This window comes from Panthera leo, chromosome D4 (genome assembly GCF_018350215.1).
Source record: "Panthera leo isolate Ple1 chromosome D4, P.leo_Ple1_pat1.1, whole genome shotgun sequence".
NCBI lineage: Eukaryota > Metazoa > Chordata > Mammalia > Carnivora > Felidae > Panthera > Panthera leo.
Window position 1 is genome coordinate 93,868,827 of NC_056691.1, and position 14,817 is coordinate 93,883,643.

General features: G+C 54.0%; 1 protein-coding gene across 1 annotated transcript in view; it reads left to right on the forward strand.

Moving 5' to 3' along the window:
• CACNA1B (calcium voltage-gated channel subunit alpha1 B) overlaps nt 1-14,817 on the forward strand; it is a 189,012-nt gene that overhangs the window by 65,270 nt on the left and 108,925 nt on the right. The window contains exons 12-15 of the mRNA XM_042912141.1: nt 3,385-3,497; nt 8,090-8,202; nt 10,463-10,594; nt 10,827-10,899. Of these exons, the coding sequence (XP_042768075.1) occupies nt 3,385-3,497; nt 8,090-8,202; nt 10,463-10,594; nt 10,827-10,899 (431 nt within the window). The remainder of the gene's footprint in view (nt 1-3,384; nt 3,498-8,089; nt 8,203-10,462; nt 10,595-10,826; nt 10,900-14,817) is intronic.

Genomic DNA, 14,817 nt, shown 5'->3' on the forward strand with positions numbered 1-14,817 from the left:
TAATAGTTTCCCAAACTTGTACTGAACTCTCCTGTTGTGTAATGGGGAAGAGCACAGAGGCAGCAGAAGCACAAGGGGCCCCGTGAGCTTCTAGCAGACAGTCTGGGCCAGGTCCTTGGGAGTGAAGTTCAGATGCAGTTTGTGGAGGCGCCTGGGCGGCTCAGTCGGTTAAGCGTCGACTCTTGATTTTGGCTCAGGTCATGATCTCACGGTCATGAGACTGAGTCCCAAGTTGGGTGCTGTGCTGTGTGTGGAGCCTGCTTAAGATTCTCTCTCTGTTCCTCTGCCCCTTTCCCTTCCTCTCTCTCTCTCTCTCTCGAAAATAAATTAAAAAAAAAAAAAAAGAAAAAGAAGCAGTTTGTGTGCATGGAACTGCCCGCTGTGGCCCCTAATTCATGTATCCTGGGGCCTGTAGTTTGGTGTCTTGGGACTTTGCTTGGGACTGAGGTCAGTATTTCCCTTGGTATCACCTCAGGATGAAGTTTCCTCACCCTTGGGGGTTGGGTAGGGACCCAGCGAGATGGGGCTTCCTCTTAACTTGGCCAGCAGTGCAGCTGTTCCCTGGGTCTTCTTAGCCAGGCCTTTCTTTCCCATGGAAGAAGCTGGTGGTGCCTAGTCAGTGTTGTGGGATCTGCCACCCGCGTGGGCAGGAGGCAGCCATCACGGCCTGGTTGTGTATCTGCTGTGCAGGAGCACAGGGCTCAGAGGGTCCAGGTGCTGGTCCAGGCCACAGGCATCCCTGGCCGAGAATCTTCCCCCTTGCTGCTCTGCCTTCTCTGTGGCTCCCTGGGAGTTTCTGAGTCCCTTGGCATTACCTAGGGAAAATGGCTGGCGGGAGCAGTGGGGGTATGCTAGGGTCTGCGCACCTCTGCTCAGTGCCCTGCACTCTGTTCTTGGTGGCTGGGCTGGCGCTGAGGAAGGCTGACCCAGCCAGGTAGGGCAGGTCTTGCAAGAGGCAAAGCAGAGGTAGAGGGGGTCCCCACCAGGACTAGCTCCATTGAAGCTCCCTAGGGGGCTCTGGCCTGAAACGAGCTACCCTGAAGAGCGTGGGTTCTGTGCACCTTGGCTGTCGGTCCACTCAGGAGCCACCCCCGGTGTACCACCAGGACCCCCGAGACTGAGGCTTGAATGGTGAGGAGGGAAGGAAGTCCTGCCATGCTCAACTCTGTAGCTGGCTGTTGGGCTTTGTCATCCTGTGAGCCCCCTGGTCTCACAAGACCCTCTTGACCTCCCTCTCCAATGTCCCTCTGTTGTCCCAGCACACTGTCCTCTTATTACGACATAGAACACTGTTCAAATTCTCTGCCTCTGCTCCCCTTTGTGGTGTAAACTCCTGGAGAGAGGGGTCAACTCTGTCTCCTCTGCAAGCTCAAAGCAGCACCAGTGCCTGTTAGTTGAATGAATGATTCTGGAGTGAACGGCTGAACACCCTTTCTTGGCCTCAGAGGGGAGGCTGAGCATATGAAGTCGGTGGGTCTGCTCCTCAGGCGAGCGAAAGGGCAAGCAGGACGTTGGGGGTTTCTGTGCCCAGCTGCTCCCTTTCTCTGAAAAAGCCTCGCCATTGTCAGGTTCCGTGCTAGTTCCTTGAAGTGCCCTCACTTGGGTCTGCTGGGAGCAAGATCAGTGCCTGGGCAGCTGTAGCTCCAAGGTCTGTCGTGTGGGCAGCTGGAAGTCCCATCTCTGTGGCCTCTTCTTCCAGGCCCTGACCTCTTTTTGTGGGGTGCCCCAAGGGGCAGGGGCAGGTGCCTTTGTGACCTTTGTGGAGGGTCTCTGGGGCTCGGTGGCCTTGGATCTTTGCAGGTTGCTGTGGTATTCCGAGCTGGACTTGGGGGCAGGGTAGCTCCCTACCGCCCCTCACACCTGCAGCTCTGCACAGCCAGGACCAGGCGTCAGTCATTCAGGCCTGGCTGAGGTGGGTTCTTCTGCTTAGGTCAGCGGGCATCCGCACCTGTGACACTGGCTTCTTGGCTTCTCCAGGGGGTCAGCTTTGCCTTCTCATTACTCATCCCGTGCCTGGCTGGGGTGCCTTGGGGATTTTTTGGCTGGCTTCAGAGGCCACACTTCTTGTGGTGAGTTGCTTACAGGAGCCGATGACCCATGTACTCAAGCCATGGAAGGTGGTTCCCTACCTGAAACCTCGGGCCATGCGGGCCATGTGGGCCATTGCGTATCTCTTTGCGGGCAATGGGGCCGGTATCTCTGCTCCTCCAGAGTCTGGGCTGTTGCCCATCTGGCCCTGACTGAGGCGTCTGGGGCTGTATAGTGTAGCACTTGGCAGAGAGCTGTGGAGGAGAGCAGATGCCAGTGCCCATAGGCAGGAGGTGTGTGGTCCCGTCTTCCGTTGTGTTTTATCAAGAGCTGCTTGAGGTCCAGTCTCCCAACCAGTCTGGATGCCAGAGGCCCCAGGAATGCTGGGCTGGTCACTCTCCAGTGACTGCACTTGGGGAGGAAGATCAAAGACAGTGATCTCGTTCTGCCATCTGGAATTACTGGTTTGGCCAGTGGCAGAGCCTGGCTGGGCTGCGTCTCTTGTCTGTGGCCTTGTGGAGCTTCCTGACTGCCTGTTGTTCATTGCTCTGACACTGCCTGTTGCTCAGGCTGGGTTAGGAGTTGTGTCTTGTCTGTGTGCCTGGGGTTCTCAGCATGGCCCTCATTGCCAGTGTGGCCCTTAAAGGTCAGCAGAGCTGGTGGCGGGACTCCTGGGCCGGGGCAGGCCCTGCTTGCTGCTGCTGCGGTGGGGCCCAGCCTGAAGGAAGGTGTGCCACCCATGGGAGCCTCTGTGGGCCTCAGAGACTGAGGGGGTGACATCCTCCAGGCCCCCAGCAAGCGTTGGCGCCTCCTGGGAGCCTCCTGCTGGCCAGGCCTGGGGATGCTCAGGTGGTAGGTGAGCACATGAACAAAGTTAAAAGCAAATAAGATGACGCAGGGACCCTGAGGGAGGTGTCGGGAAAGTCCTTCCGGAAAGACAGGGTGATTCTGATGAGGAGGCTGAGGGGCTCCACTGTGATTAGAACATGGGGTGGGGAGCAAGCCTGAAGGCATCCAGCTTCTGCATGGGGACCCTCTGGGGAGTACTGTGTGGCCCTAGAACTCACTCCTGAGCCCCATCCCAGGATCTCTCCTCTTGTGGAGGCTGTCTTTGTGTGCTATAGACACCGGGCACGCATCCTATTTCAAAGCGAAAGAAGCATCTCTTTGTGCCCCTTCCAATCCCAATCTATTTGTTATTCCTGTCCTGGGCTGAGATTTCTGAGCTCAGGGGCCACAGACCAGGCCTGCAGGGCTCAATCCTGGAAAGGCCCAGAGGTCTTGTCCTCCAGTCTGGGCTGGAGCCAGGTGGGAAGAGGCTGAGAGCTAATCCCCCTCTTCTCCGGCTTCTCCTAGACTTTGCAGAGTTTGTTTTCCTGGGTCTCTTCCTCACAGAGATGTCCCTGAAGATGTATGGCCTGGGGCCCAGAAGCTACTTCCGGTCCTCATTCAACTGCTTCGACTTTGGGGTGAGTAAGATCCTCACCAGAGATGCCGGCTAGGGGTCCAGGAGGGTCTAGCTGTATCCTTGCTTGAGAGTGCACATGGCCCCCTCGCACTAAGCTGTACCCAGTGTGAGCTGGGGTCTGTGCAGCAGGGCCCAGGTGGTTGAGGGTACTGTGACCCTGTGTGGGTCAAAAAGGCTTCCTATAGACGGTGAGGGGCCTTTGACAGAGGGGAGGCCTGTCCTTTTCGGGCCCTGACTTATGGGGGTTCCAGCCACAGTCTATTCCCCACCTGTACGACATCCTGCTTCCCATCCCCGACCCTGTCTGTAGGATCTTAAGATCACTGAAGGTGCTGTGACCCTCTGTGTGCCTGGTACAGCAATCTTTTAAATGTGCTGCTGTCCCATGGAGGGCTCAGTGTCCCCCACAGAGCTCAAGGGGACTGTGATCCTGAGTCTTTACTGTCCTACAGATCTGGCTGTGGGCAGCTTGGCACATGATTCAGGGGAGGACTGACAAGCCATGATGGTCCAGCCCTCCTCGTGGGCCCGGCCTGGGTCCCTTCACCAATCTCTGTAGGTCAGGGAAGTTTCGAAGGCAGGTGTTCCCAAGACTCACTGGGACAGAGCCCAGGAAGTGGCACAGGCCTTCCCAGGCCAGCAGAGCATGTGGACACCTCTCTGGTGCTGAGCCCAGGGAGGCGTTCTGACCCACTAGAGGTTGTCAGTGAGATGTGACAATGCCCTCCCCAAGAGAGGCAGGCTCACTCACACCTCTGCAGAGTTCTCAGGAGCTGGCGGTGGGGGGGGGGGGGGGCCCTAAACGTAGGCAGAAGTAAAACTTCAACTTGAAAATTCAGTGTGACTTTGACTTTTTCTGTCAGTGGAGTTGATGGAACATTGTGTCCACGGCTTTGTTAAACCTTCGCAAGGACTCCCACTTTGTAGATGAGTAACTGGAGAGGTGGTGTGCTTGGCCCAAGGCTGCCCAGCTACTTTGTGGGAGAGGCAGCGTGGACCCAGGAGTTCTGGCCCTGGAGCAGCGGGTTTACACCACGCAAGGCTGCCTGATCTCTGTGGGGAAGGAGGGGTGGTGGCTGCCCAGGGCGTGCTTTGAGACACGGACACCTGCGTTTCTGAGACACGCCTTCTTGTCCTTTGCCTTCTTAGTTATAGGGAAAGGCTGTAGTGCATAATAGGCCAGAGGAGATCCAAAGAGCTGAAGAGCTTTCAGAAAACCCTTAAACTTGTCCTTAAACTTGTAAATGTGTTTATGTCTTCTGGTTTGAACTAACTGGATCCCAGGACATGGAATGACTTACACATAAGCTAACAGATTATTCCAAAGTTTAGCAGCATATAGCGTGTCTACTGGGTCACAGTTTTCTAGATCAGGCGTCCAGGCCTGGCTTGACTGAATGCCTGTGGCCCAGGGTCTCTCAAGGAGGTCACAGTCCCACTGACAGCTGGGATGCGGTCATTTCAATGGATGGGGACTGGAGAATTTGCATTTAGGCTCATCACATGGCTGTTGATAGGACAGGACTCGGACAACCAGCCTCCAAGCTCGCTCACATGGTTGGTGGTAGGCCTCAATCTCGGTCTCATGAATGTCTCCCGATGCTGCTTGAGTGTCCTGACGACACGGCAGCTTGTGACCTGACAGAGAGACTGAGAGTACCCAAGACAGAAAACACAGGAACCCAGTCTCAGAGAGATGACCCATCAGTTTTGCCATATTTTATTTGTTAGGAGTGGGTCACTTGGCCCAGCCCACATTTAACAGGGGTGGGGGATGTTACCCAGGGACGTGAAACCCAGGAGGCAAGTGTCACTGGGGGCCATCTGAGAGGCTGCCTGCCACAGTCTACCATCTGGCTCCCAGTGATTCTATCTTTCCTAGTGCAGATACAGTCACCTCCTCCTGCTTCCCCAGCCACATCCCATCATGGCGCCAGCTCAGAGTCTGGGGCCTCATCGCCCAAATCAGGCCAGGGTGGCTCCTCAGGACAGCTGCTCGGTCCCTCTCTACCCGTGGATCTGGCGAACTAAAGAGACGAGGTATCACCCACATGGTGGTGGGATGGACTTGGGTACCTGCCGTAGACAGTCACGTTCAGAGGGGACAGCAGGGTGCTCAGGGAGTCCCTGGCCCATAGCAGTTCTGGAATCCTGCTGGGAAAGTTTGGAGACACCAAGATAAGTTCTTAAGGGCTAGGAAGCCCCTTGGGCTTTTTGTTTTAGCCTCTGTGTCACCTTTCTTGTTCCAGAAAAGATAACATATGTTTTCAGCTAGACAGTTCTCTCAGCCTGCTTCCTACCAGTAGAATTTTGGGAATCCAAAGGCCTATTTTTTGTCTTGTACTGTCTCCGTCTCTTTCAACCCAAGCTGGTGATGTTCCTGCATAACTAAGTCTTCTCAGAGCATCGTGTGTATGTCATGAGTCTTCCTGGAATTCACCCCATTTGACAAAAGCTGTCCCTACGCTAGCGATCGGCCCTTCCCCACTGGGTGCCCGTGCTGAGCGGACTGAGACCGGGGCACATTTGGGCCCTGGAAGGCTTGCTGCTCGGTGGGCTGACGTGCGAGGTTCACCTCTATCTCTGTGGGGGCTTCACATGGGACTGAACGGGGCTCTCAGGCTCCCGCAGTGTCACAGTCGTGCCCCTGCCCTGGCTGTTTCTTTGCACTGTGCCGTTTCCTAATGTGGCACTATTTGCTGTCTGGAGAAGGGGAGCATTTCCAAAGCGGGCACGTCCTGGAGGACGGCATTTCCCTCTGCGTCTCTCTCTTCCCACCCTGACAGTGCAGCAAGAAGACCCCGGCAGCACCTGCAGACGCCTCGGAGGCCTCCTGGTTCACATGGCTCGCTTTCGTCTTGTCACATAACCGCGGGCAACCGTGTGGCCGAACTTCCTGGCAGTGCACAGCAGGGCTCCCTGTAGTTTCTTGCCAATGTCCTCGCTGTCCCCCAGACACCTATGTGAAGCGTTCACACTCCCTCGCTATCCAGGACCCGTGGGTAGTGTGTTGAGAGCGCTGTGGGGGGCGCCTGGATGGCGCAGTCGGTTAAGCGTCCGACTTCAGCCAGGTCACGATCTCGCGGTCCGTGAGTTCGAGCCCTGCGTCAGGCTCTGGGCTGATGGCTCGGAGCCTGGAGCCTGTTTCCGATTCTGTGCCTCCCTCTCTCTCTGCCCCTCCCCCGTTCATGCTCTGTCTCTCTGTCCCAAAAATAAATAAAAAAAAAAAAAAAAAAAAAAAAAAAAAAAAAAAAAAACGTTGAGAGCGCTGTGGGCTCTCGCTGACGTGCTGCTCAGGGCCCATTCTCTGGCTCCAAAACCCCGCCCACATCATAGGGCTTTTGTAGAGTGTGTTCCGCTTCTGTCTCCAAAACACGTATTGGTTTTTCTTGGTGTGTAACAAGTCGCCCCAAAGCTTAGTGGCTTAAAACAACAAACACTTGTTATCTCTCATCTTGGTGGGTCGGGAGTCACCGACTCCCGGTGGGTCGGGAATCAGGTGCCACTTGACTGCAGCCCCCCAGCTGTCACTCTGCCACGAGGCTGCAGTCACCACAGGCTCTTTGGAGGCTGGGAGCTCATGCCTAAGCTCTCGCTCATGGCCGCCAGGCCTCAGTTCCTGGTCACGGGGGCCTCTCCTCATGTCTCACAACACGGCAGCTGGCTGCCCGCAGCAGAACTGAGAGCATGGTGAAGGAAGCCAGTCTTTGGAACCGAATCTCAGAGGTGACAGCCCGTCGCTTCTGTCACATTCTCTTTGCTCAAAGTGCGTCACTAGGTCCAACCCACCCTTGAGGGGACAAGGATATTCAAGGTTGGGGGAGACACCAAGTAGTGGGGGATCACTGTGGGCCATCTCAGGGGCCACCTGCATCAAGAACGAATGGGAACAAATTCTGAGGGTTAAGGGAAGACAGATGTGCTGGAAGACTGGCAATAAGAATGTAGATTTGGGAAACGGTGCTCACCAGCCCCAGACAAACATCTGGAGGCTGCGTGTGTGCTGTGAAAAATTGGTAGAGGTGCTCAGGGTCGCCAGGGACAGGTGGTGGCAAGCTGGTCCCACTGTAGTGCTGCCAGCGCCACAGCAGGCCTGTAGGCGTCGGGCTCCCTGGATGTTCTCTGACCCATGCGTTTGTGTTCGACGTGAGAGAGATGCAGAGGACGGCTGTGCGTTTGGGATGGCCCACAGCTTGTGCGCCTGCCAGCACAGACGTACGGGTTAGTGGACCGCGTTAAACTGTACAGGAGTCTCCAGTCATGCCTCGGGGCCCCGGTCCTGGCACAGTCACCAGGTTCTCGGTGCCTGGGAGAACGTGGACGTTAGGCTGATCTGATGCGGAGTTGGTCAGGAAACCAGTCGGCCTGCCCTCCCTCTACACCCTGTGTCCCCCTGGTATGCACGGGGTGGGCATGTTGGGGCGCAGGTGAGCACCAGGACTGGTGGGCGCAGGAGCTCAGTGTGAGGCGTGTATCTTGTGCTGCGGATGCTGGGAGTGATCCCGCCGCACACACGCGGAGACGCTTGCCCGCACAGGCCCGTGCGTGACACTCGCGTGCGTGTGCCTGAGGCCGACCCCGTCTGCACCACAGGTCATTGTGGGGAGCATCTTTGAAGTGGTCTGGGCCGCCATCAAGCCGGGAACCTCCTTCGGGATCAGCGTGCTGCGGGCACTCCGGTTGCTGCGGATCTTCAAAGTCACAAAGTATGTCACCTGTGTGCCCCTGGGTGGAGGTGGGGACGGGGAATGCAGGTCACGTGTGAGACTGGTCGACACAGCATGCTTGTTCCTAGGAATTCATGGTGCTGGCTTTGAACTCAGCCGTGTGGAACCTCTTTTTGTGCTTATAATAATGGTTTAAATACAAAAGATGGGTATAAAACACCTGCCCAGCATGGCTGTGTGTTGGCCCTGGGGGCCTGTCTGTCCTCAGGGTTGTTCCTGACTTGCCGGCAGGATTCCTAGTTAGCCTGCTCCTCACAGTTTCATACCGTCCCCTCTTTTGAAACCAGAGTCCCATCTTTCAACCTTCAAAGTGTTACTTTGCTTCCTAGTTAATAGAGGAAATAGAAGCCATCAGATGGAAGTTTTTGTTTTTTTTTTTTATCATCCTGGCCCCAAATCTGCCCACCTTCCCTGCAGCCCCCAGAGAGGGAGGGAGGCCTCAGCTGACTTTGACCTTGCGACCTGAACCCCTGGTTCCCACACGGCTCCCGTTCCCAGGCCTGCTTTCTCCACTGTGTGCCTGACTTTGCCCTGTTTAGGCTGTGGCAAGAGGACAGTGACAGGCCTGTGTGTTCAGTTCTATTCCACTTGGTTCTTTATGTAACCCTGGACGCGACTTGCTGCATTTTGTCTCTGAGGGGGTGGGGCCCATGCGGAGGTGTGATGTAGTTATTGAGTGCTGGGCCTCTGTGCCAGGGTTCTAGTGGTGGGAAGATGGGGAACACCTCACCCACAGCTGTCTTTCCAACAGCAAAGGCTGCCGTGCCCTCAGCTGGTCTTAACTGTGGCCACACAGCACAGCAGGGACCTCATCTACCCAGAGTTATTGGACTCCTGTGCCATCAGTATGTAGCCCACACATGCTCCAGCATGGATTTCCATGCAGTGTCCCCCGCAGCCTGGGCTCTAGGTCAACCCTCCAGTGGCCTCTCAGGACCCCACTGATCTCCCCAGGGTAGATGGGAGTTCTTTTGGTCTTTTCCAGTCTGTTTCAAATCCAAACCTAAGACCATTTGAGGACACGATGGTGTCACTGCAGGAGAGTTTTGGGCAAGAGCTTGGCCTAGCTGGGTCCACAAATGCCACTGGATGCCTCGTGCGGTCTGGTGTCAGTCCTCTGTTGCTTCCATGTGCATCGCTCTGGGAGGTGACCGCGAGGTCTGCCTTCACCTTGGCTGAGGGGCCTGGTGTCTTAGGGGCTCCACTTCCTTCTGGAAACCAGATGGCCCCTGTCCTGAGGTGGGCCGGCTTTTCCAGAGTTTTCCAGCCCATCTTCTGTGAACCCTTGAGTGTCTTAAAAGAGAATTCATGAAAGACAGGTGAGCCTCTGTGACATTGGCACCATTGAGGGCCCAGGGACACACAGGTGCGCACAGGTGACTGATGTCTGTCCTGCCATCCCCACCTTTCCAGGGTGGTGGAACGGCATGTGCAGAGGCACAGAGGCAGGTGGCATGTCTTCAGTGGCTGGAGGCCATGTGTCCTGGCCTCTCCTGGGGAGGAGCTCTCCAGATGCTGGTGTGGGGTTGGACTCCCAGTCACTCAGTGAGTGAGCTGTCAACAGCCAGGCCACCAGCAGACTTCAGTCTTTTCCAGTCTGTTTCAGCTAGGCACACAGTGGGGCCTGTGTGCTTGGGTCTAGTTGAATGAGAGGGACATGGTCTCTGACCTCCAGGAGCATATGAAGAGTGTGACGGAGGGGTGGGCATTGTGGGATGCCAGGAAATGGTCTCGCAGTGCTGCCCCTCTACCGCATGCTGTGTCCCAGACCCTTGGTGAGAGGGCATTCAGAGGGGCATTGGCACCGGGCTTACACCACCCATCACAGCGCTGAGGACCTGTTCGGTGCAGGCCAGGGGGCTGATTATGTTCTGGTGTGGCTCATTCTCGACTTGTGGTCTGAGCCCCCGCTCAGACACCTGGAGGCTGCCTGGGTGTTGAGGAGTGGAGAGAGGTCAGACACCGTTCTGCTGGGCAAAGTGACAAGGGCAGGTTTGAGAGATGAGAGTGAGTCCAGCACTGGACATGGGCTCTCCACCTTCCCCCTGGAGCCCCTGGTGGAGGAATCTGGAACTCTAGAGAAGAGCTCTCGCTGCCCGTCCAGGTGTGGGGCCCTTGGGGTTTAGAAGGTCTTGGAAGCCACAGGTGTGACAGTGAGAGTCCAGAGCGTGGCATCAGCGTGAGGGTCGGGCCTCGGCGGACATGGCCAGGTGCAGACAGACCCCATGTGCCCCGACAGGTACTGGAGCTCCCTGCGGAACCTGGTGGTGTCTCTGCTCAACTCCATGAAGTCTATCATCAGCCTCCTTTTCCTGCTGTTCCTGTTCATCGTGGTCTTTGCCCTGCTGGGCATGCAGCTGTTTGGGGGACAGTAAGTGGGTCCTAGGGGGCGTATGAGGCTGGGGGCCCCCGCTGGGGAGGCAGAGCTGGGCGCTGACGTGTTGCCCAGGCCCCTCCACCTGTCTTCCACCTGGAGGTGTCCCCCAGGAAGACAGTGGCTCCGAGCACACGGCCCATTCACAGCCTGGGACAGCATGGCATGCCAGAGTGCCCCCGGATCCTGATGAGACTTGCCTCCTCCCAAGACTTCTTATTTTCCTCAGGTTCAACTTTCAAGATGAGACCCCGACAACCAACTTTGACACCTTCCCCGCGGCCATCCTTACCGTCTTCCAGGTAAGGCTTCTGGTTCCCTCAGCTCTCCAGGTGCTGGGAAGGCAGCCTTCCCTGTCAGCCCCTTGCTGGTGCCTCAGCACAACCTGAACAGCCAACATTTCAGATAGAACTTTCCAGAAAACAGAAGAGAACAAGCAGGAGATGAGCATAGGGAGGTCTCCAGTGTGTAGGCCTCCAGTCCCTGGGTCCCTGCCACCAGATCTAGGAACTAGTTCTGGAGGGAAGCTGGGTGCTGTGATGCTGTCCCAACAAGCATGTGTAGGTCCCTGGGGGACCCAACTGTCTAGTGGCCATTGGACTTCAAGCCGCCAACTTATGTCTCAGCACCAGGACCTGGAGTCAGGGCTGTCTTTGACCCTTTGAGAATAAAACAGCAAAGCACTACCTAAGCTTCTCCCTCCTGTATGTCAGGTCTGGTGACCCTTCAGTTTTTTTTGTGTCTGGACAACTTGGTCACCATGACTCCTGGAGAAGCTCAAGCTCTTGGCCCATGTCCTCTGTGATGCAAACCTTGCATCAACTCAGGTGATCTCTGCCCTCTCAGAGGGTTCCCTTTTGAAGGGTTTAGCATTTTGTCCCCTTGCAGGGCTTTGGCAGCCCTGATGCCCCTGTGGCTGTCCTCACCTGTAGGAGGATGCCAAATGTCTCTGTCGTATGAACCTCCTTGGACACCATGCCTGTGATTGAGCAGGGTGGGGGTGGGTTATTGTTTTGCCCATGATGACTCTTAGGGAGGCCCAAAAGGCCATGTGTGCTCAGGCCAGGGGCTCAGCTTGGACCCTTGGTCTCTGGGGCTACCCTTGGTCTCCAGATTATGGCCTCTAGCAGCGGGTGGTCATGACCTTTCCTGCACAGTGTGATCTGCTCAGTGATAGGAAGGAGTGCCTTCCTCCTGTGCGTCACTAGGGCTGCCCAGTGGGATCTTGAAAGGCAGGCAAGGCGAATTGGCAGGAGTGTGTTCCAGACACAGTAGCAGGAAGTGGAGGCCGGGGGCAGCGAAGGCACAAGGTTTGTGGCAGAAGGACTGGGGCTGGCAGAGGCCAGGTTGGGTGGGCCTTCCTTGCCAGGCCCAGAGGCTTTGCCTAGCAGGAGGTGGCACAGGGGCTCCCAAAGCAGGGAGGTGATGTGATTGACAGGGCTCTGCTTTGTTTGGTTTATTGCAACAGAACAGAAAGGAGCCGAATGAGGCTCATGGTGCTGGTGTGGGATAGAGGGGAAGAGGAGGTCAAAGCTAGGGGAAAAGATGGCTCTGGTTTAGACCTTAGACCCCCTCTCGTCTGAACACAGCAATAAGCTAATAGATACATCTAGAAATTAAAAGGACCCAGCCACGCAGAAAACAAACTGTGGGCTGGAAGTGGAACAGTGATGAGAGATGAAGAGACCCGGGCGCCCGGAATGTGGTCTGTGCGAGGCAGGCGGGCTCGGTGTCAGAAGCATCCATGTGGCACTCGGTGTGTGGCCCTTTGAGGAACAGAGGACCAGAGCTGAGAGAGAGCAAATATGGCCAGAGGAGGCTGAGAAGATCTCAAGGGCAGACAACGGGCCAGGCCAGGCCTGTGTCTTCCATGGATGGTGCTGGACGGGGGCCTGAGACCCTAAGATGGGAGCTCCTGCTTCTGAATGGGGCTGGAGGGCAGAGGGAGAGCACATGGCCTCGTGGTGAACCTGTAGGCTGAACCCTGGTGATGCTGACCCTACAGAAGAGGGCTGACAACGTCTGCAGTTGGAAGGTGAGCTCACTGCTAACAAGACAGGAATAGCAGAAGAAATGCAGGCGACTTTGTGCCCAATGTGCTTGAGCCCTATAGAGTGTTAGAGGAAGAGCTCGTAACACATAACACAAAATTAAAACAAAAAGTACCTAAGAACCAAGAACAGGTTAATACAAAAAAGAACTAAGCTGAAATCCTAGGAATGCAACAGATAGCTATTTAAATAAATAAAAAAAAAAAACAACCCAAAAGGTAAACTATACACTGGATATGACCCAAGAAAGGACGGGTGAGCCGGAAGATGTGGAGGAACTGAGCCAGCTGCACCATGTCGGGTGAGAGAGCCGACAGCAGTGTGGTTCCAGCCGAGTCCTAGAGCGTGTGTGTTCAGAGAGCTGAGCAGGGTGAGCGGAAGTCATGGCAAGCTTAGACGTGTTGTGTTAAAGAGGAAATCTTAAAAACAACTCTAGAAAGAGATTCCCTACAGAAGAAGGACAGCCTGATGGCAGAAGGTTGGGGGAGTAACTTTGAAATACTGAGGAACAGCACCTGTCAGCCTGGAATGCCAACCCGGAGAGCCGAGGTTCAAGTGTGAGCTAGCACTGGAATGTTCAGATGCTAATACGGAGAGTCACTAACCCCCGATTGCCGAAGGCACTGCAGACATGTATATATTTAGTAAAGCCAGTGACTTGGAAGAAAAAAAGAACATTATACTCACCGAGAAGAATTTAAAAATCTGAACTGTTTCAGAAGTTGAATAATTAAAAGCCTACCCCCCCTAAGCCACCATGTTCTAATTTTATGAGTGAATTCTACTAAATATTTAAGGAAGACATTATTCCGGTTTTATACACATGACTCCGGAGAAGATAAAAAGGAAGGCACCGAGCTCATCTTATGAGACTAGAATAACCTTGATATAAAAAACCATGACCGAATTAATGTGAATTTGCTTTATGATGAGTTACAGGCAGAGACTACAGGCAGGGGGAGTTGTCACACAAAGGAAACTTTTATTTGCGGTAAGTAAGGAGATCATGGGGAATAACTTCCAAAGCCATGACCCCCCATGTGGGGTGAGTGTGTTCCTTTGATATGAATATTCAGGAAGGGGAGCTTTTGTCAACATATATAGAGGTGGGTATATGGTCACTCATGCACGCTCAGGAAACATGCCTGTACACGCATCATCTGCTATGCTAGTGAGAGTTGTGCTCCACCTCGGAAGGAGATTTTCACATTAGAAAGAGGTAAAGGGATTAAGGCAACCGCCTGCTCAGGTGGGAGTTCGTGACTGAGCTCAAGCTGGTCCAGGCTGGCTGAGCTCTTCCCGTTATTTGCCTCTGAAAAGTTAAGGCTAACGTTCATGTGAAGAAGAAGGGCGGCCAGTGGGGGTCTTGCTGGTGACACAGCTAGATAAGGATAATACTAAAATAAAAATATAGGTTGTGATCACAAACCCAGAGAGAGAAGGGAAACAATGACTAATCAAATCTAGATTTGCTTACAAATTATCATTATGATCAACTTGAGTTAATCCAGAAATACAAGATGACTCAACATTAGAAAGTCTATTAATGGAATTCATCATCTTCGCCGATTAAAGGAGTAAAAAACCCTGTGTGATCAGAAAAACACCTGAACCCAACAAGAGCATGGCACAGAGTGAGAGAACAGAGAAGCAAGATTGGGAGATTGGTTCACTGTTGAGACTGTGTGGATTCATCATATTCTATGTGTGTCTGAAATACACTTTTTCTAAGAAAATGGAATCACATGATAAAACCCAACGTTCCTTTCAAGTAAAAACTCTTAGCAGATTATGCTGGTACCAGTGGTCGTAGTGCAGTAGAACAAGAAAATGTGAAACAATGTCTCTGGATTGGCAAGGAAGAAAGAATGTTCACAGCTGGAATATTTATATACACAGAAAACTTGAGTGTTGTAATTGCTGACAGTATGGGACAATTTGGTTATCCATAGAGCAAAACACGCAATTGGATTCCTACTTTGCACCAGATTTGAAATCAGTTTGGATAGATTAAGACCTAAATGTGAAAAGCAAATTTGAAACTTTAGCAGTACATAGAGGAGTGTAATGGTACTAACTCAAGGCAGGGGAAATCCTAAGATCGAAGAAGCACAGATCATAAAGGAAGAGATTGACAAATTTGACTATTAAAATAGAAATTTCTGTGCA